At 39.0% G+C, this 20,605-nt stretch overlaps 1 protein-coding gene across 1 annotated transcript in view; it reads right to left on the bottom strand.

The window, feature by feature from the left end:
* Window positions 1-20,605, bottom strand: part of smpd3 (sphingomyelin phosphodiesterase 3) — a 71,920-nt gene that overhangs the window by 2,990 nt on the left and 48,325 nt on the right. The window contains exons 5-8 of the mRNA XM_028448777.1: window positions 19,813-19,888; window positions 9,621-9,782; window positions 6,428-6,517; window positions 1,214-1,277 (exon numbers count right to left, since the gene is read on the bottom strand). Of these exons, the coding sequence (XP_028304578.1) occupies window positions 1,214-1,277; window positions 6,428-6,517; window positions 9,621-9,782; window positions 19,813-19,888 (392 nt within the window). The remainder of the gene's footprint in view (window positions 1-1,213; window positions 1,278-6,427; window positions 6,518-9,620; window positions 9,783-19,812; window positions 19,889-20,605) is intronic.

The following is a 20,605-nucleotide window of genomic DNA, read 5'->3' as shown; positions in this document are numbered from 1 at the left end:
GACAAACAACAACAAAATACACGAAATGACACCAAAAACACACATCAAGAAATAATTATACTTACGTTAACAGCAACACACAAAAGGACAACAAACACACACTAAATGAGCTAAAAATACACAAAGATCACTACAAAATTCACAAAAATAACAGAGAAACATACAAAATGACATCAAAAACACACACACTGAGATAGAATAATTTGAATAATACCAACAACACACAAAACGACAACAAAAATACAAATAATAAGAAAAAAACATACTGAATAATAAACAGAACAGTCAAATAACAACAACGTACACAAAATGACACCAAAAACACACAAAATGATGATGGAAATGATCTCGATTAGAAAAGAAACAACTTGAAAATACAAGGGTTAGTCTTGGTCCCACATCAGGAGGGAGATAAAAAATGATGAAATGATAAAAACTATAGAAATAAATCTATTCAGGAGGCAATAAATATTGTTTCATTCCATTTCTTTACAAAATAAGATAATTCAAAATGTGTTATCACTCATTCATTCCATAATTATGCTCTATAGTTGTTTTTAAATCGTTTTCTTAGTAAAATGTTGTAGTCGGACAAAGGGGGTACTTGGATTCAGAAATAAGAGAAAGGGGGTGCTTGAGCCAAAAAAGTTTGAGAACCACTGCTTTAGAAATCTAATTGGGCCCGCAGGGAAAAGTGAATATGACAGAGAAACCATCAATCGCTCTGTAAATAACCAAATAATTCAGTTGTAGAAAATTCAGTCCCTCCGAATACATGCATTCATATAACTCCACAATATTTGCTGGTGCTCGCTATTTTCCTGTGACTATATGACATGATGGCAGTAATATATGTTTTTAATCTCAAATTGTAATTTATTTTTATTTTTTTTCAAAACCCTGCCAATTTTTCCTCACATTTCTCATAAAATGAAATAAATATTGGTCAAAAGAAAATTGAAAGTGAAGTTCCTGCAGGGACTGATGTCTGTCACTTATTGCTTGGATATTGTCAGTTACATATTGTATTATTTATTTGTGAAAGTGAAAGGGGCACATTCATGTTCAACTTGGACCTAAAATCTGTGGCCCACTTGAGAGGAAACTGCTCCGTATTTGGCCCCTGAACTAAAACCAGTTTGACACCCCTGCCATGAGCTAAAGAAGTCTGGTAAATAGTGGCAGATGGAAATCTGGGATTTCTTCGACTCACTTTTGTAAACTTTCAGGGGAACTGAAGTCCTCATCATAAAGGCCACTGGGATCCAGCAGAGTTCCTGTTCAGAGACACACAGGTAAAAAAAAAAAAAAAAAAGATCAGATTATCGAGAGTCGCTGACTTCTGTTCTTGTAAATTAGTTTGTCTAATTATCTAAATTGTCCTTATATTATCTTTATTACAGTTCTCTGTTCTCGACCTGGAACCTTTTTTATTCCCATTTACAAATTCTTCATGTTGTGCATATTTCTTTATACTTAGAATTGCTCTAACACAGTTAAAACATCCCTTTATTGATTGACTTTTACTAATTCTCCTCTGCATGCTGAGCTTCTTGCATAGCAAAAGTACTACTTGCTGTCTGAGAACACTTGACATGTTTCAACTGAGTTAAACCTCCAAACCACAAATGCACTGCCATAAAATGGTTAGTAAAAATGGGCACTTAGAGATTGAGTATTAGAGTATGTGGGATGGATAATGTGCCTAAAAGCACTCAGAAGTTATGAGGATGGAGTTGAGAGTGAAGTCCTGTACATTCAGCTGCTTTAGCTTCATTTAGAGAGTAGGTGAAGAGTCTATCTGCATTAATGGCTGCTTAACGTGACCTCAGGTTATTTATTGTTTCCAACACATACAGTAAGAGGGGAAGAAAGGCAAATGTGTCTTCCTCCCAGGGCTGAGATCAATTACATTTTTCAGTTACAATTACATTTCCAATTACCCATGTTCAATTACAATTACGTTCTCAATTACCAAAGTTCAATTAGAATTAATCACAATTACTGAGCCTGAAATAAATCACCTAATAAAAGTGAACCTTCCTGTTGTGTTAGCCTTCTGCTAGCCTCTCTTATGGTAACGGGTTCTAAATCAGCTGTAAAATACACTAAAAACAAATATCTATCATCTGATTTATTTCCTATCTATTGGTTTCCTGGTTAGGCTTCATAATCAATGACAATATAGGTTTTAATATTTATGGCGTGGGCGTCAGAGCCTTTTTGTGTCAGTATAACCCTAGATTTCATTTTTTTTAAATTATAAAATGTGTGAAAGCTTGATATGAAACATATTTTAATAATTGTTAACTACATATGTGTAGAAATGCAACATGGTTTTCCAGTTTTGCATTAATTTATAATTGACCAGGTTTATAGAATTTTCACATCAATTACAATTAAGTAAATGATCCAAACTCAATTACAATTTTATTGTTATTACAACAGCAACAGATTTTTAAGATTACAGTTACAATTATAATTACGCCATAACTGTAATTAATTACCAATTACACGATTGCAATTCTAAATGAGCCCAACCCTGCTTCCTCCCATCACATCTTCTTTCATTCCCAACTTTTTACTGCAGCCTCTAGAAACTCACCACAGTGTCTGAGCTTGTTGGTTTGTGGTTCTTTGATCTGCCTTTGCAAACATGGTATAAGTAGAGATGAGTGAGTGATTAGCATCCCACAACCCTTTAACTCCCACAGGATGTAAATCATCCTTCTACAGAAGAGTATTAGGGCCACAGAATAAAAAAAACATTTGGAGGCTAAAAAAAAAAAGCGTCATGCACTTCACAAAGAAAGTCGAAAAACAAAGTCGAGATTTTCTTTTTTTTGGAGGTGAAAAAAAAAAAGTCGAAATTCAATGTCGACATTTTTTACGGGCTATTGAAAAATATCTGAGGTGAAAAAAAAAATGAATGCGAAGTCGAAATTAAGTCGAAAATCGATGTCAACTTTTTTTTTTCATTATGCTAACTGCTTGTAGAAAATGCCTACCAGGCAGTTTGAGGAACTGGTTAAACTATACTTTAGAATAATTACAGATGACTGTTACCTCAAAGTGCAAAAACTGCCACTCTGCTTACATGCTTACTCGTTAGTATGATGGTCAGTATCCCCACCTGTCACGAGGGAGACCGGGGTTAAATTTCCTGATGGGGAGATTACATCATTATTCGTCCTGTGCTTTTTACTATATTTATAGAACATGTCATTTGTTTGGATTAGCTTTCTAGGAACTAACAGTGATTCAGTCTGATTCAGTCTGCTGTGGTAATTATATTTTTGCAAATGCAATTTAAAAATCTGCAAATGTGACTTGTACCTGCAAGCTGACTGTAAAAAAATGGAGAAGATTTAGGATGTCCAATTGTGTCCTGGTTTACACAATCCTTCATGGATAGGACAATGGTAAATATAGTTTAACCAGTTTCTCAACAAGGCATTTCGTACAAACAGTTAGCATAATGAAAAAACAATGACATCGATTTTCGACTTTTTTCCTGAAGTGCATGAAATTTTTATTTATTTATTTTTATCTCCGAGGTTTTTTTCTTCTTCAGTGGCCCTAAAAAATCTCGACATTGATTTTCATCTTTTTTTTTTTTCCTCCAAAAAAAAAAATCTCGACTTTGATTTTCAACTTTTTTCTGAAGTGCATGAGGTTTTTTTTTTTTTTCCTCATTTTCCAAATGTCTTTTTTCTTCTGTGGCCCTAATACTCTTCCGTATCCTTCAAAGCTGTGCAGAGTAGAGAATTACTGAAGATTTATAATCTCTAACAACCAATAATGACTACCGGCAGACACAACGCTCCTCTTACATTTATTTTTTGGGTGTGGGTTTTTTGTTGTACAAATTTGATCTAATCCGATTTAGGATTTAGGAATTAGAATAATTAGCCAAAGTGCTGTTTCCTTCCTTCCTTGTCTCACTCATCCAACCCCTCCTCCAACAGCCTCACTGCTAAAGTTGCAGAGAGTCCTCCACTGCCCACCAGAGCAAACCAGTTTACATATTAAACAGGTATTATTTTACCCGTTTAGTTCCTGTCCAGCTATCCTGCAAACAAAGACAGCTGGTCTAATTAACATTAGACCCAAACCATGCAGTGTTTACATCACTAAAGCCCATGTTTCTGCTCAAAGTAAGCTGTATATGTTAGTTGAATCAGTGGACTCTCTCTGTTTCACTCCTGATTTAATTCAGTTCTGCTACTTAATTAGATCAGGAATACGATTACTTCACTTCCAGTGAATAGAGCTTCATTAAACTAGCCGATGCTAAATCAAAGAAATGGAAAGGCTGCAACTACGTTCACCTTTAAACCTCTGTAATCATGGGTGTGTATCGGTTCAGTAACACTTTATTTGAAGTTTTATATGTAAATGCTGACATTACGCTGTTATTATTATGGCATGATTATGTTATTAGCAATAATAAAGGTGGGAGTAAAGGATGGCTGTCAATAAATGTTGTTCGCATTAACCCTAACCCTTCGTTACCCTAACCCCTAACCCTACCAGGGTTGGGGTCAATTACATTTTTCTTTCTTTCTTTCAAGGGTCTTTTTATAAACAGTGTACAATGTACAATGAACTTATGTCGAGCTTTACATTATCTTTAATTTTACCCCAGACACATTAAACAAAACGACAACAAACAATAAATAAATATTTAAATAAAAAAAAAGGTGGGGTGGGGGGGCAAGTCAGCGGTTACTCAGATGCTGTAGTTGTAGACCTACAATTACATTTTTCAGTTACAATTTTGTTTTCAATTACCCATGTTCACTTATGATTACAGTGACTAGCATTAAATTACAAATATTTTTTATCCTCAGAAAGTCAATTACAATTATGTTCCCAATGACTAAATTTCAATTACAATTAATCACAATCGCTGAGTCTGAAATAAATAACCTAATAAAAGTGAATCTTCCTCTTGTGTTAGCTTTCTGTTAGCATCTTTTAGACAATGGCTCCTAAATCAGGTGTAAAATACACTAAAAACAAATATCTACCAACTAATGTATTTGCTATCTATTGATTACCTTTTTAGGCTTCCTAATCAATGAAAATATAGGTTTTAATATTTTTGGTGTGGACATCAGAGACTTTTGTGTGTCAGTATGACCCTCGATTTTTTTTTTTCAAATGATGAAATGTGGTAAATCTTGATATAAAACATATTTTAATAATTGTTGACTACATATGTGTAGAACTGTGCATAGAACTGTAACACGGTTCCCCAGTTTTACATTAAATTATAATTGACGATTTATATAGAATTTTCATGGCAATTACAATTACAAAGTCAATTATCTGAACCCATTTACAATTTCATTACGATAACAAGAGCAACAGATTTCTTAAACTGCATTTACAATTATAATTCATCATTTTCTGACTTTCTGTCCCCTGTATAGGATTTGACATCCCCTGCATGATAGAATATGACAGTGTGCCTTTAGCTTACAGCATATATTCAAATGTTCTATTCCATTTACAATTTAGACAACGACAAAAATTCTGTCTCCTATTTCCAACGGTAAGAATTCTACCGAGTAAAAAACCAACAAATCTATGGGACGCGGACTGAAAAGTTAGGCATATTAAAATAAACAGCAACTCCTTGCTATATTTTGCAACAAAACCTATGTTTAAAGAAACGTATGGAAATTTTTTCATGTTAATTTTGACCAGATTTACAGCAATGTTTGTGTAATTTGTGATATTTGATTTTCTCGTAAAATATAATGTCAACGTTAAATGTCAGTGTTAAATGTTACGTTTAAAGATAAATGTCAAATCTAGATGCTAAATGTAAACGTTCAATGTAAATGTTAAATCTAAATGTTAAATCTAAATGTTAAATGTTACGTTTAAACAGAAATGTCAAATCTAGATGTTAAATGTAAGCATTAAATCTAAATGTTAAATGTAAATGTTAAATCTAAATGTCACGGGTGAAACTAAAAATTTAGCAAATATGCAAATTTACCTCAAGTACCAAAAATAAAAGTTCATTTAGTTTTAACATTTAGTATTTAGATTTAAAATGTATATTTAAATTTAACATTTATATTTAATTGTTAAATTGTTAAATTAAAATAAACATTTAGGTTTAGATTTAACATCGACATTGTATTTTTACAAAAAAAGTAAATATCACAAATTTCACAAATATTGCTGTAAATCTGTTCAAAAGTAACATGAAAAAAATCACATAAGTTTTTAAACATTGTTTGTTGCTAAATGTGACAAAAAGTTGTTGTTTATTTTAGCATGCGCAACTTTACTATACAAATCCCAAACTGAGAGTGTGCAATAGTCGTCTGTGTCTCTGAAAAGCAGGGACTGCCCGCTTGTTTGTCTGTGTTTATGTCAGTGTGCGTGTAACGTGTATTGTTGTTACCCAGAGCCCATGGTTTGTCCTCCCCTGGCCCCAGGCGACATGGGTCCTTGTATTGAGTAAAAAGTGCATGCTGCTGCTCCAGCTTGTCCTCTGGAAAAACAAAAGCACACAAACCAACCATAAATGATCATAAACTCTTCTTGGAGGGGGTCACACAGTTAAAGCAGCCAGAGGTGGTGTGTGTCTCTGTGATAAACGATGAATAAAATGAAAGAACATGAACAGCAAAAAAAGACACCAGTGTACAGATATAAACATAAACATAAAAATGTGTTATAATCCGCTCATATGAATCCCAAAGAGAGAAACAAAACTGCTACTGCTTTAACTAATGTAGCCACTAGGGGACGGCAAATCACAAAATAAAATCTACTTTATCTATACGCAGTGGTTCCCAGTCTTTTTGTCCCATGTACCCATTTGTCAAATCCCCTCTTAGGGCTGGGGTCAATTACATTTTTCAGTCACAATTACATTTTCAATTACCCATGTTCAATTACAATTCAGTTATGATTACAGTGACCAGCATTTTTTCCAGTTACAATTATATAAAAATTCTTTTTTATCTTCAGAAAGTCAATTACAATTACATTCTCAATTATGAAAGTTCAATTACAATTAATCACAATTACTGAGCCTGAAATAAATAACCTAATAAAAGTGAACCTTCCTCTTGTGTTAGCTTTCTGTTAGCCTCTCTTATGGTAACGCTCCTAAATCAGCTGTAAAATACACTAAAAACAAATATCTATCATCTGATTTATTTCTTATCTACTGATTACCTTGTTAGGCTTCCTAATCAATGACAATATAAGTTTTAATATTTTTGGTGTGTGTATCTGAGCCTTTTTTGTGTCAGTATAACCCTTGATTTATATTTCTTTTGGTAAAATGTGGGAAATCTTGATATGAAACATATTTTAATAATTGTTAACTACACATGTGTAGAACAAAAAATTATTAAAATATAATTGACAATTTTTATAGAATCCTTTAGGCAATTACAATAAGAAAGTCAAATATCTAAAATCTATTTGAATTTAATTAGAATTACAAAAGCAACAGATTTTGAAAATTACATTTCCAATTATAATTACACCATTTTTGTGATTAATTATCAATTATGCGATTACAATTATAACTGACCCCAACCCTGTGTCCTCTTCATATCATAAGTACCCGCTCCATAATTTCATATGCTTTTTTATTTGTAAAACAGCGCGCTCTCCTAAACCCCTAACTGTGTAGCTAACATTAACGTAAGAATTAATCTACAAATTCAAAACAATGAATGGAATTTAACATGGAATTTACTGGGTTTTTTTGTTTTTTTTTTTAATACCATGCAACTTTTATGTTATTACTTCAATAATTAGTAAACATGGTCTCCTTTGTAAAATTAGTAAAAATATTTTCTCTGATTGTCAGAAGTGGGCAGCTGTGGCTACAATTGTAGTTTACCACCACTGTGTGTGGAGTGAAAGAATAATGCACATTAATGTAAAGCGCTTTGAGTGTCTATGAAAAGCGCTATATAAAATCCAATGCATTATTATTATTATTATTATTATAAAAATGGCCTCTACAGCATAAAATAATCCTGTTACATTAATTATTTTGTCAATGGAGAGCTCATCCAGAGGAGGCGGAAGGTGTAAAAGATAAAAGGGCGGGGCCTGCCAAATCATTATAAAGCCTGATGATCTGCCCCATCTTAGTTTTGTTTTTGTATTTGTGTTAACCTCGGTCTGTCTATTTTGTGTTAGTTGGTTTGGCCAAGCCAGTACATACTGTACGTCCATCCTCATGTTTCATTATTTTCAGTCAGTTTGTTTAGTTTATACCATGTTATGATGCTGTTATTTTCACTAATGGTATATTTTGTTGACCTCTTTTATAGGCCTAGATATTGAATTTATAGTTTATAATGTTTGCATTGCATTTGGTTTAAACAGAGCCTAAACTATTTTTCTTTAAACAAACTCCTATTTTCCTCATTGCTTCACTGCTTTGTCCCTGACAGCATACAGTAACTTGTTGGGGAAGTTGGTATACATTAGTGTTATGTGATAGTCTTGGTGTGTGAACTTATTTTAGACAAATAAAAGCCATAGATTATCATCAATAACCAATATCATTACTTAACTAGTCAGACACTCAGCACACTACATTTATATATAATTACCTTTTATTGCACATCATACTAATCATATTGATAATTAAATCACCATTACAGAATTTAAATTGTTTCCTTTCCGTACCAGCTTAGTCAGAGAGAGGAATTGTTATTTTTGTGTATTTGTTAATGATCTTGACTGTTTTCTGGTTAATACTGTGTATTTTCTATTGTCATTTTGTGTGTTTTTGTCACGTTTTTATATATGTTTCTGATTTTTTATTGTACTTTATGTATATTTCTGCAATTTTAAAAATTAATATTTTTTTTGTTCATTTACTTTGCCTCCAGTTGCCCATATCTGAGCTTAGCGGCTGCATTAGTTAGTCCTGAAATGTTGAATGTATTCTATTTATTTATCTTTATTTTTTATTTATTTTTGCAATAATGAGAATCAAAGAAGAAATTAATAGTAAAAAGAAAAAAAAGGTAACATGCTTGTATGAAATAACACAAAAAGGTTCATCTATAGTTGACAGTTGTAAAGACCCGTTAATGGCCCACGTCCTGGAGGCAAGAACAGGAAACGGCGCTGTCTAAAGCATAGATATATATATATAAACACTATGACACAAGCGGGATGCGCTAGCGTAGCTCAACGACGGCCATCGTACCTCAGACAACTGACGTTCTGACACGCTCTACGGTAGCTGTTGGAAGGTGAGTGATCAGCTTAAACAAAAATAACTCGATGAAATATTGACGGATTTACAAACTTTTTGCGTTATTACAAACCTTATTATACGTAAGTATGACATAGGATGCTTGTACATGTTGAAATTTCTGCTTGCCGTTAGAAAATTGGTTGAAAATTGAGCAAGTTAAGGTTATTTCTATAGTACATGCACCATTGGCATCGATGTAATGAGCAGGGCCAGCTGTCTGAGGTAAGACGTTGCTACGTCGCTCCCCATTGTCTAACAGCGCGGGTAAGTCATCTGTGATGGTTTGCCTCCAGGCTAAGCCCCGCCCCACAAAATACCTCACAATGTTTACAAACAATCAAAGGGTTTATACCTGAAGAGCAGTTGTCAAAGTTTAAATCTCCTAGGATGACATCGAAGGCCACCAGGTCTTCCAGCACTTTTTCCCCCTCGGGTGATTGAGATGTTGTTTGACGAAACTCGGCTCCCCACTGAAGCAGCAGGTCGAGCTGCTCACAACGTACCGAAGCGTCCCCTGTAACAGACGCCAAGATTCAGTCTGCGATTTATTCAAACATCATGCATGTGTTTGTTGATCTGATAAATTGTACAAGTCAATGCATTTTGTCTCTACAATACACAGATCAAAAAAAATGTGCAAACAGAAAATGTAACTCCTATGTTGGATATGCTGAACCTGTGAAGATCTTCTACAGCTAAGGACACTGTCACATACTAAAAAATGCTGCACGTACAAAAGTGTATCTGTAATTTACAGAGAAATGTTTTTTTTTTTTAATCTTGTTTTGGTCTGTCTATGCTCCATCACAGATTTCCTCCATCTTCTTTCTTGTGAACTTTAAACCCTGCTTCATGCGTCAGCATAATTTACTGCTCATTATTCCTCCTTATGTGAACTTTTAGGAAAGTAAAATGTTGGATCTGCACTTAAACACCAACTATAAACTAGTACAGGGGTTATCAACCTTGGGGTTGGGACCCCATTTGGGATCACGAGACACTGGGAGGGGATTCGCCAAATGCCTGCAAGAAACTAAGGAGATTTTTTGAACAATTTGAGCTAATTTGTGCTTATTTTCTGCAACTACGCCAAACTTGCCATATTTTAACCTATTCTTTGAATAGTTTTGCTTCTTTAAATGCATTCAAAGAGTAACTAAACCCCTGCTTTCTCCTGACCTGCCTCTAGGAGGGAAATTAAAAAAAATGCCTTGATAAGGGGTGGGGCTATTGGAGCAGTTAAGACATGCCCAGTCTATACTATAAAATCTCCAATGAACAATCTATGCTGTGTTAACTAGCTACTCATTACTTAATATACCTTTCTATTCACTCTTCTCTCAATCCAACCTACTCACCACAGATTGTAGAGCCCACAAGTGCTAGTTTTTGGAAAAGGGGCGGGGCTAACAGTGGTTTTTTTATGGTAAGATGGTCCCAAAATGTCACATGATCTTGTTCTCAGCCAATATCAAAAATCAATTGTAATCCATAGAGCACAGTCACTCACAAAATATGCCAAATTGAAATACTTTGACTAAATGTTGAGAGTTGGACCAGGATCAATCAACAGCATTACTTCATACCCTAATACATTTATATTCAGCAGGAAAAAGGGGATTAGTTACTCTTTAAAATCCAATTTCACCACCTTTTCCACAATTTGTGGCCATTTTTATGACCCATTTTCATTCTGTATGTTTACATCTTTAAGATGACTAGATATAATGTATCAAATCATAAAAAACTTCCTAGATAACAGTGGATATTATTCATATGAATGAATAAATGTGGTTATTACAGATTCATAGAACAATGGACCATCATTTTGCTGACTTTACAGATGGGCCCCAAAATGGTCTCCCCTGTATTCCCCCTTATAGATGGCCCTGTCTCCACATGTCTATTCTTCAATGTTCTTGTCTGTGTTCAACCACCTTCAGGTACAGTGTACTCTGGAATCTTTATTTTGGGGGTCGCGGGCTGAAAAGGTTGAGAACCACTGCACGTGCACAAACTTGAACATCGTTAATCAAACCCAGAAGCTTAACTAAGTTTATTCTAACCTTTACTAAAATTAGTAATATAATATTTAGTCATTTATCTGGGGCTGCATTGCCTTCTCAGCATTTGTGCCGTCCATCAGCCGCTGCCTGTAAATCCAACAAATTGCTACTGGAGGAGAGGAGAGAAGAGGTGAGCGTAGAGAGGGAGAGAAGCGATGGACGAGAGCTTGCTCGAAAAATAACAGCTGAATAGTGAAGAGTGTGAGAAACAAAGAGGTGTCAAAATATCGACGGGCGAGTGGGCGGCTTTGGCTGTGATTACTCTCGGCTGCGGTACATGTGAAATATAGTTTTGTTGTTATTCTCTCTTTTTGTGTTACTGGATAGAGACGAATCAATTGTGGGGGTGGGGGTGAGTTTGCTGTACACAAGCTTTGATACAGTATGTGTGAGGAGCCGTGTCTATTTAGAGCTGAGTATTACATTGTGTGTGCGCTTGTAACATAACTCATTTTTATTTTATGGTATTCATTTTGAGTCCATCAAATGCAATGAGCATTAAACCTTGGCTTTAGACACATTTTCTGAGAATGAATCAGCATTAACGTTCCTTGTTTGGTAACATGCTACTTACTAGATTTAAGCAAACCATTATAATTTGACGATGATAACATTCATAAGGTTTACGCCCTGTCACGGAGTGAGCCGTGACGCTCACACAATAACCACAGTTAGTTACTGACCTCAGCATCTATGCAGGGAAAGGCCTACCAGCATATGTGTTTGTTGGTTAGCAGCAAACTCACCACCATGGTCACAGGAGCACTTCCATTTTCAGGAAACCAGAGGGACTAACCCAACTCATGTAAATAGGGGTGTTTGGTGGGCTGGTGTTGGGTCAAACCATTTGTACAGGGGTGTTTGTGTAATTTTTGTTTGTTATGGATTTTAAAAACATTTAAGGTGAATTAATTTACATGAAGTTATTCTGTATGATTGAGTAATTAAGGTTTGTTGTTTTGTGTGTTGCTTGTATGATTATTTGGTTTGTTATTAAGTTAATTGATTTTAGATGGGGTTTGGTTTGTCTGTGGGAGGAGTTACAGTTAGAGGCTGCCTATAAAGGGAGCACAGCCTCAGTTGCTAGAGAGGACCCTGAGTGAGCAGACCTGTTAAAACTGATGGCAACAAACAGAGGGTAAAGTCCATGTTCAGGATTTGCAAAAATATAGCCTGGCATCTCAATGCCCTTTTCTTTTTGTTTTGCTCAAGTTTTTGGTTTTCTGTTTTGGGGGTTTCACTGTAAATATATTGCACCTGACAAGGAAGAAAAATAAATAGAAAAAGCTTGAAACGTATTTCTACTCTCGAGTCTGTCTGTCCCCTCCTCTGCCGGTCATCCTTACCACATTTGGTGTCAGAAGTGGGATGAAGGAGGTGGACTGAAGAAGGACAGGCAATAATAGAGAGAAAAAAAAAAAAAAAAAAATGGAGACCAGGAAGAAAATACCTGAAGAGAGCGCTGCTGAGGTGACAGAGGTCAGTGGGCAACCAACTGCAGGTGAAGCACTTAGTCACCTTGGAAAAATGTTTGAGTCTTTCATGGAGGTCCAGCGAGCCAGAGATGAGCGGATGGAGAAGGAGTCAACCAGACAAGCCAAGCAGTTCCAGGTTCTCAACCATCAGGTGGTTCAGCTACAATTGGACTTGGAAGCGACCAGAGAGAGAGCAAGGACACCTCAACCACCTCCATCCCGCCCCACAACGCCAGAGCCGCCAGCAGTTAACCCCAGGGGTCGGGCCTACGAGCTAAAGATGGCCAAGCTTGAGGACTCTGACAATATTGAGCACTACTTGACCACTTATGAGCGCCTCGCAGGGGTGTATGAGTGGCCGAAGGAAGAGTGGGCCATTCACTTGATTCCGCTGCTGACAGGCAAAGCACGCAGTGCATTTGTGGCTATGGACCCAGACAACACAACAGATTATGACCTGCTCAAAGAAGCTGTGCTGAAAAAGTACGAAATAAACTCAGAGACTTATCGCCTACAGTTCCGTGCCATGGAGACCAGCCCAACAGAGACACCGCAAGAACTTTACATTCGCCACAAAGACCTCTTCTGCAAATGGACCAGGTTCGAGCAGTGCACTAAAGAAGGCCTGATGGAGAAGATGGTGCTGGAACAGTATCTGCGTGTCCTCTATCCTGAATTAAAGATCTGGGTGAAAGAGCACAGTCCAGCGACAGCAGCAGAGGCAGCCAAGCTGGTGGAAAACTTTGTGGCGGCGCACAGGGGCCCAAGGACCTATCGCTACGCTGGGGTGATCGACAAGCAGGCCTGGGGTAAGTCTGATGGTGTTGGTAGGGATGGCTCTGATGCTAGATTTAGTCATAAAAGCAAAGCTCCACCCCCCTCCCTGAACAGGCCCAAACCCTTAGTCTGTTTTGAGTGTGGCAGGGAAGGTCACAAGAGTCCAGCTTGCCCTCTTCGAAAGTCAAAATATAGTAATCTCTGCTATGTGCCCAGCCCCTCCCCACCCCTAAAAATCTGCCAATTTAAAGATCCCATCATCACCATAGAACTTAATGGTAAACCAGTTACAGCCCTCATAGACACAGGATGTTCTCAGTCATTGGTTGAAGCAGAGATAATTTCTCCCAAGGAATGTAATTTTGGTGAAACTGTTGAAGTTTGCTGTGTGCATGGTGATAGGACAGAGTACGATACGGCAGATGTGTATGTGAGAGTTAGTGACCAGACCTTTCTTCTAAGAGTGGGAGTGGTGCCAAAGTTACCCTATCCAGTGCTGTTAGGGCAAGACTTTCCCTTATTACCAGAGCTGGTGGGTAACACAGCTTGGTGTGGTGTAGTTACCAGAGCCCAAGCTAAAACAGAACAGCAATCACACCTCTCAGAATTGCCTTACTTTGAGGCTGATGTCCCGGTTGAGTCTAGACAGCCAAGAGAGACGCGTTGTGAGAAGCGCAGGAAGGATGTTGGTGAGATGATAGAGCATGCCAACATGCAGCCAAACACTGATGCGACACACCCAGAAATAACTGACATAGAGTTAGTGTTCAGTACAGACTTAGCAGAGGAACAACGTCAGGATGCCACACTTGTCCCTTGCTTTAAGAGAACTGCAGATACTTCAGATAATTATTCTTTGCTGGGCAGGGATAAATATGTAGTGGAGAACAATCTTTTATATCGGAAGAGTGAAGAAGGTCTCCAACTGATTGTTCCTAAAAAGAATAGACAGGAAGTTTTAGAACTTGGACACTCAATCCCATGGGCGGGCCATCTAGCTTGCATGAAGACTTTACAAAGAATCAGCAAGAGGTTCCATTGGCCAGGCCTGTATGAGGATGTTAAAAACTTTTGCAAGTCTTGTCCCAAATGCCAGAAGACAGGTGGGAAAGCTCTTGCTCCAGCCCCTTTGATTCCCCTACCAGTTTTAGACACTCCATTTGAGAGAATTGGGGTGGACATAGTGGGTCCCTTGGAGAGGAGTAAGGCGGGGAATAGATTTATTTTGGTAATTTGTGATTATGCCACGAGATACCCAGAGACTTTCCCCTTACGTGACATAACGGCAAAACATGTTGCCACTGCTATGCTCCAGTTCTTTTCAAGAGTGGGTATTCCCCGGGAGGTGTTAACGGATCAAGGCCCAAACTTCATGAGTCGCACTCTCAGGCAGGTTTACAACCTCTTAGGTATCAAACGCATCAGAACGACCCCATACCACCCACAGACCGACGGACTTGTCGAAAGGTTCAATCAGACTCTGATCAGCATGCTCAAGAAGTTTGTTTCAGAGAATGCTAAAGACTGGGACCAGTGGTTGCCATACCTGATGTTTGCATACAGAGAAGTTCCGCAGGCATCCACAGGCTTCTCACCGTTTGAGCTCCTGTACGCACATCATGTTCGTGGGCCACTGGACGTCCTCAGAGAATCTTGGGAGGGAGAGATGCCGAACAAGATGGATGTCATCTCCTTTGTGATGAAGATGAGGGAGAAGCTCTCAACAGCAGCAGGACTGGCACAGCAGAACCTGCGGGAGGCCCAGAAGAAGCAGCAGTCTTGGTACGACCGTGCAGCCCGTTCCCGCACATTCCAGCCAGGTGATCGAGTGCTGCTGTTGCTGCCCAGCTCTGACAACAAATTACTTGCAAAATGGCAGGGTCCGTACGTCGTATCAAGGAAAATGGGGCCAGTGACTTATGAAATTGATATGCCTGATCGTCGGAAGCAGCACCAGGTGTTCCATGTCAACATGCTGAAGGTGTGGAACGACAGACCGGAGCCTGCAGCCACATCAGTAGCAATGCTTATCCGGGCGGTCCAGGAAGAGGATGATTGCAGTGAGCAGTACCTGCCGGGCCAGGAAGGGAGGACGGAGCTAGACCTGAGTCACCTGCCAGATGCTCAGCGGAGTGAGCTTCACAACATCCTGCCTGATGATCTCTTCATGGAGCGGCCAGGAAGGACAACGCTGGTGGAGCACCGCGTTGTGCTGACGGACCGGGGGCCAGTTCGACAGCCATGCTACAGAGTTCCTGAACGTCTTCTTCCAATATTGAAGGGGGAACTCGACATGATGCAGGAGTTGGGGGTAATTGAGCCCTCGAGTAGTGAGTGGAGCAGTCCCATCATTCTGGTCCCAAAAAAGGATGGAGGCCTGCGCTTTTGCCTGGACTTCAGGAAGGTCAACACCCAGGCAAAGTTTGACCCCTACCCCATGCCGAGGGTGGATGATCTGGTTGAGCGCCTCGGCAAAGCAAAGTACCTGAGCACGCTGGACTTATGCAAAGGGTACTGGCAGGTGCCATTAGCGGAGGACAGTAAAGAGCTGACTGCTTTTAGGACACCATTTGGGCATTTCCAGTTCACTGTACTTCCTTTTGGATTGCATGGGGCACCCGCTACCTTCCAGCGGTTAATGGACAGAGTCCTCAGGGGGACGGAGGGCTTTGCAGCTGCCTACTTGGATGATATTGTTGTGTACAGTACCAGCTGGGAGGAACATTTACGTCACCTCGGTCATATCCTGTCTTTGATAAAAGAGGCAGGCCTGACCATTCACCCCAATAAGTGCACCTTGGCAAAGGAAGAGACTTCTTACCTCGGCTACATATTGGGTCGGGGTGTCAAGTGGGCAAGGTGGAAGCCATCATGTCTGCAGAGCGACCTACCACCAAGAAGCAGGTACGCTCGTTTTTGGGGTTGGTGGGTTGGTATAGACGCTTCATCCCAAACTTTTCAGAAGTAGCACTGGTACTGACTGAACTGACACGGAAGAAGCAGCCCAACAAGGTTATTTGGACTGAGGACTGTGAAACAGCCTTTTGGGCCCTAAAAAACTCTTTATGCCAGGAGCCGGTGCTGATCAGTCCCAACTTTGATGAGACATTTACACTTCAGACGGATGCATCAGAGCGAGGCTTGGGCGCTGTGCTGCTGCAGGTGAGCCATGGACAGCTACGCCCTGTGGCTTATATTAGTCGCAAACTCCTACCAAGGGAGTGTAACTACTCCACCATTGAGAAGGAGTGCCTGGCAATCAAGTGGTCCTTGGACTCTTTCAGGTATTACCTGATGGGTCGTAAGTTTGTATTGGAAACGGACCACAAGGCACTGTCATGGTTGGGGCGTATGAGAGACACAAATGCACGTATAACCAGGTGGTTCTTGGCTATACAGCCTTTTGACTTTCAGGTGTTGTACCGTTCTGGGAAATTGAATTGCACTGCAGACTTTCTCTCCAGAGTGCCACAGGGGGCATCTCGAGAAGGGGGGGGAAATGTCACGGAGTGAGCCGTGACGCTCACACAATAACCACAGTTAGTTACTGACCTCAGCATCTATGCAGGGAAAGGCCTACCAGCATATGTGTTTGTTGGTTAGCAGCAAACTCACCACCATGGTCACAGGAGCACTTCCATTTTCAGGAAACCAGAGGGACTAACCCAACTCATGTAAATAGGGGTGTTTGGTGGGCTGGTGTTGGGTCAAACCATTTGTACAGGGGTGTTTGTGTAATTTTTGTTTGTTATGGATTTTAAAAACATTTAAGGTGAATTAATTTACATGAAGTTATTCTGTATGATTGAGTAATTAAGGTTTGTTGTTTTGTGTGTTGCTTGTATGATTATTTGGTTTGTTATTAAGTTAATTGATTTTAGATGGGGTTTGGTTTGTCTGTGGGAGGAGTTACAGTTAGAGGCTGCCTATAAAGGGAGCACAGCCTCAGTTGCTAGAGAGGACCCTGAGTGAGCAGACCTGTTAAAACTGATGGCAACAAACAGAGGGTAAAGTCCATGTTCAGGATTTGCAAAAATATAGCCTGGCATCTCAATGCCCTTTTCTTTTTGTTTTGCTCAAGTTTTTGGTTTTCTGTTTTGGGGGTTTCACTGTAAATATATTGCACCTGACAAGGAAGAAAAATAAAAAGAAAAAGCTTGAAACGTATTTCTACTCTCGAGTCTGTCTGTCCCCTCCTCTGCCGGTCATCCTTACCACACGCCCGTTAAAATAAAGCAGAATGACCTGCTGAATCATACGTACTGTACATTGAATGGAATATCTGTGTGTTTATGTATTAGCCTGTGATGGAAAGGTGCATTGACTGTGGTACCCTCAGCATTTTTCCTTCTGTTGGTTCCATGGTCAATTCGTGAAGCAGATTGGAAAATCATCATCAACCACTGGGTTGTAGACTCACCTTTTTATGACAAAATGTATAGACTCTGGATCAGGGTTAATTGGGGTCAATTACATTTTTCTGTTACAATTACGTTTTCAATTACCCATGTTCAATTACAATTCGATTACAATTATTGACCAGCATTTTCTCTAATTACAATTTATTTTTATCCTCAGAATGTCAATTACAAATATGTTCTCAATTACTAAAGTTCAATTACATTTCATCACAATTACTGAGCCTGAAATAAATAATAAAACAAACGTTAACCTTTCTCTTGTGTTAACACAAAAGATGTATTTCTCACAAATATTGTTCACAAATCTGTCTAAATCTGTGTTAGTGAGCACTTCTCCTTTGCAGAGATAATCCATCCCACCTAACAGCTATGGCACATCAAGATGCCAATTAGACAGCATGATTATTGCACAGGTGTGCCTTAGGCTGGCCACAATAAAAGGCCACTCTATAAATGTTCAGTTTAATTAGCCAGCACAATGCCACAGATGTCGCAAGTTCTGAGGGAGCGTGCAATTGGCATACTGACTGCAGGAATGTCCACCAGAGCTGTTGCCCCGTTAATTGAATGTTCATTTCTCTACCATAAGCCATCTCCAAAGGCATTTCAGAGAATTTGGCAGTACATCCAACCGGCCTCACAACCGCAGACCACGTGTAATCACACCAGACCAGGACATCCACATCCAGCATGTTCACCTACATGATTGACTGAGACCAGCCACCCGGACAGCTGCTGCAACAATCGGTTTGCATAACCAAAGAATTTCTACACAAACTGTCAGAAACCATCTCAGGGATGCTCATCTGCATGCTCATCGTCCTCATCGGGGTCGAGGTCTGACTGCAGTTCATCGTCGTAACCAACTTCATTCGACAAAGGAGAGAGGCGCGTAACTGCAAAGAAGCACTTAATTCCAGACGGGAGCACAGGGTCCTTAAACAATATGTGTGCTGTAACATCCAGTAAATACTGACTCAGCAGAATTGTTTCACACATACATCATTAAACATGAGAACACTAAAAAAACAAAAAATAACTAAAGTGGAAGCACAATGCCATCATGCTCTAACACTAATTTCTTGTACAATGTACAAATCTATATAGATAAAGTAAAAATCCAAATCCCTGATTGTTGCTCTTTACTTTGGCCTTCTGTAATAATGAAGAACTCTTCTTAGAAGCCTAGAATTTCTAGCATCATCATACTCAGGGTAACACCAAAGCAGCTTGATAAGTGTCAGACGTATGTCAGTGATGTGTCAGACATTGCTGTGTTGATAGACAAGCAAGCAGCAAGGCCGTTGTAGCATTGTGCAGTTCATTTATAAACTTGTGCTGTTTGCAACACAAAGCATTTTTTTTTTCAATGTACTATGCTACGCAATGTTTTCTCCCTCCCACTCAAGCTTTGTTGTCAAATTTTCCCCTCACCCCAATCGGCTTTAGGTTGAACATATCTTTAGAAACAACCCTGGCAATGCTAAATATAGACCTGTGAGACGTGTGGGCGAAGCCCAGAATAGCCCAAGAAGAAAAGGGGGTGGGAGATTTGTCATGTGTAAAAAATGAGGATGGCATCAACCAGAGGTTTTAAATAGGACTATGACGCTTTAAACAGCTTGAGGCAGTCACCATGGTAACAGTAGGAGGAGGTGCACGGGGGCCTTTGTACGCCACTTTGTATCTGCACACAGAAGTGCTTGTGCACACTCTGCAGAGATTATGTAGGGCTGTGTGTCGCAAGGATATGAGAATAATACAACAATACACAAATGCATGAGTGTGTGTAGATATACACATACCTTCTATGGCATGGAGGTGTGTACAAGTGATGTATCCCACTACCCTCTGGTCCTGATGGGAGGTGCCCACATGAACCTGAAGAACAGAAAAAAACACTTTTGACTAAGACTTAACTTAACAAGATATGTTTGTAGAAGGAAATTAATATTATATACTATATCTCTGAATTAAATAATGGATTTTTACACCTCAAGAGTGCCTCAGATTTTGGCTGTCGCTGCTACATTGTATTGTTTTTTTTGACACACTGGAGAGGCAGACCACTGATTTCCTTCTTCAAACAACTTTTTTATCCACGTTCCGAAGAGCACCTGAGGAGCACTTCACATTGCCGTGTTGAAAACAGGACCCAGGACGCAGAGCTCACCCACCCGTGCTTTAAGATATATTTGTACTTTGTACATAAACCATGTGCAGCGTAAACAACAATTAAACTGTACACTGCAAGAAGAAATGGTATTGATCGCTGTGGGAGTAACAGTCATTCAAGCAGATATTCAATCACAACAGTGGAGGTGGGAATAGGACATAGGAAATACAATATTGATTGTTTTCATAAAATAATTGTCAGGGTTATATCATTTTGTCTATTAGGTTACAACAGCTCAATTACAAGACTCTTTTTTTCCCATTCTTAAGTCTGTAAACTCTTCATAAAGCATTTCAAATGTAATGGATAGTCACTGTAGGGTGAAGTTCACATCAAATTGACCAAGGTCACAGGAGCTGGAACGAGTGCATGCTACTCGTACTAGTCACATGCTATTTCTTTATGGTAAGCTTTGAGTCAAA

This window comes from Gouania willdenowi, chromosome 6 (assembly GCF_900634775.1).
Source record: "Gouania willdenowi chromosome 6, fGouWil2.1, whole genome shotgun sequence".
In the NCBI taxonomy this organism is placed as follows: domain Eukaryota; kingdom Metazoa; phylum Chordata; class Actinopteri; order Blenniiformes; family Gobiesocidae; genus Gouania; species Gouania willdenowi.
Note: the sequence above shows the minus strand (reverse complement) of the source record. Positions and strands in the feature narration are given on the sequence as shown.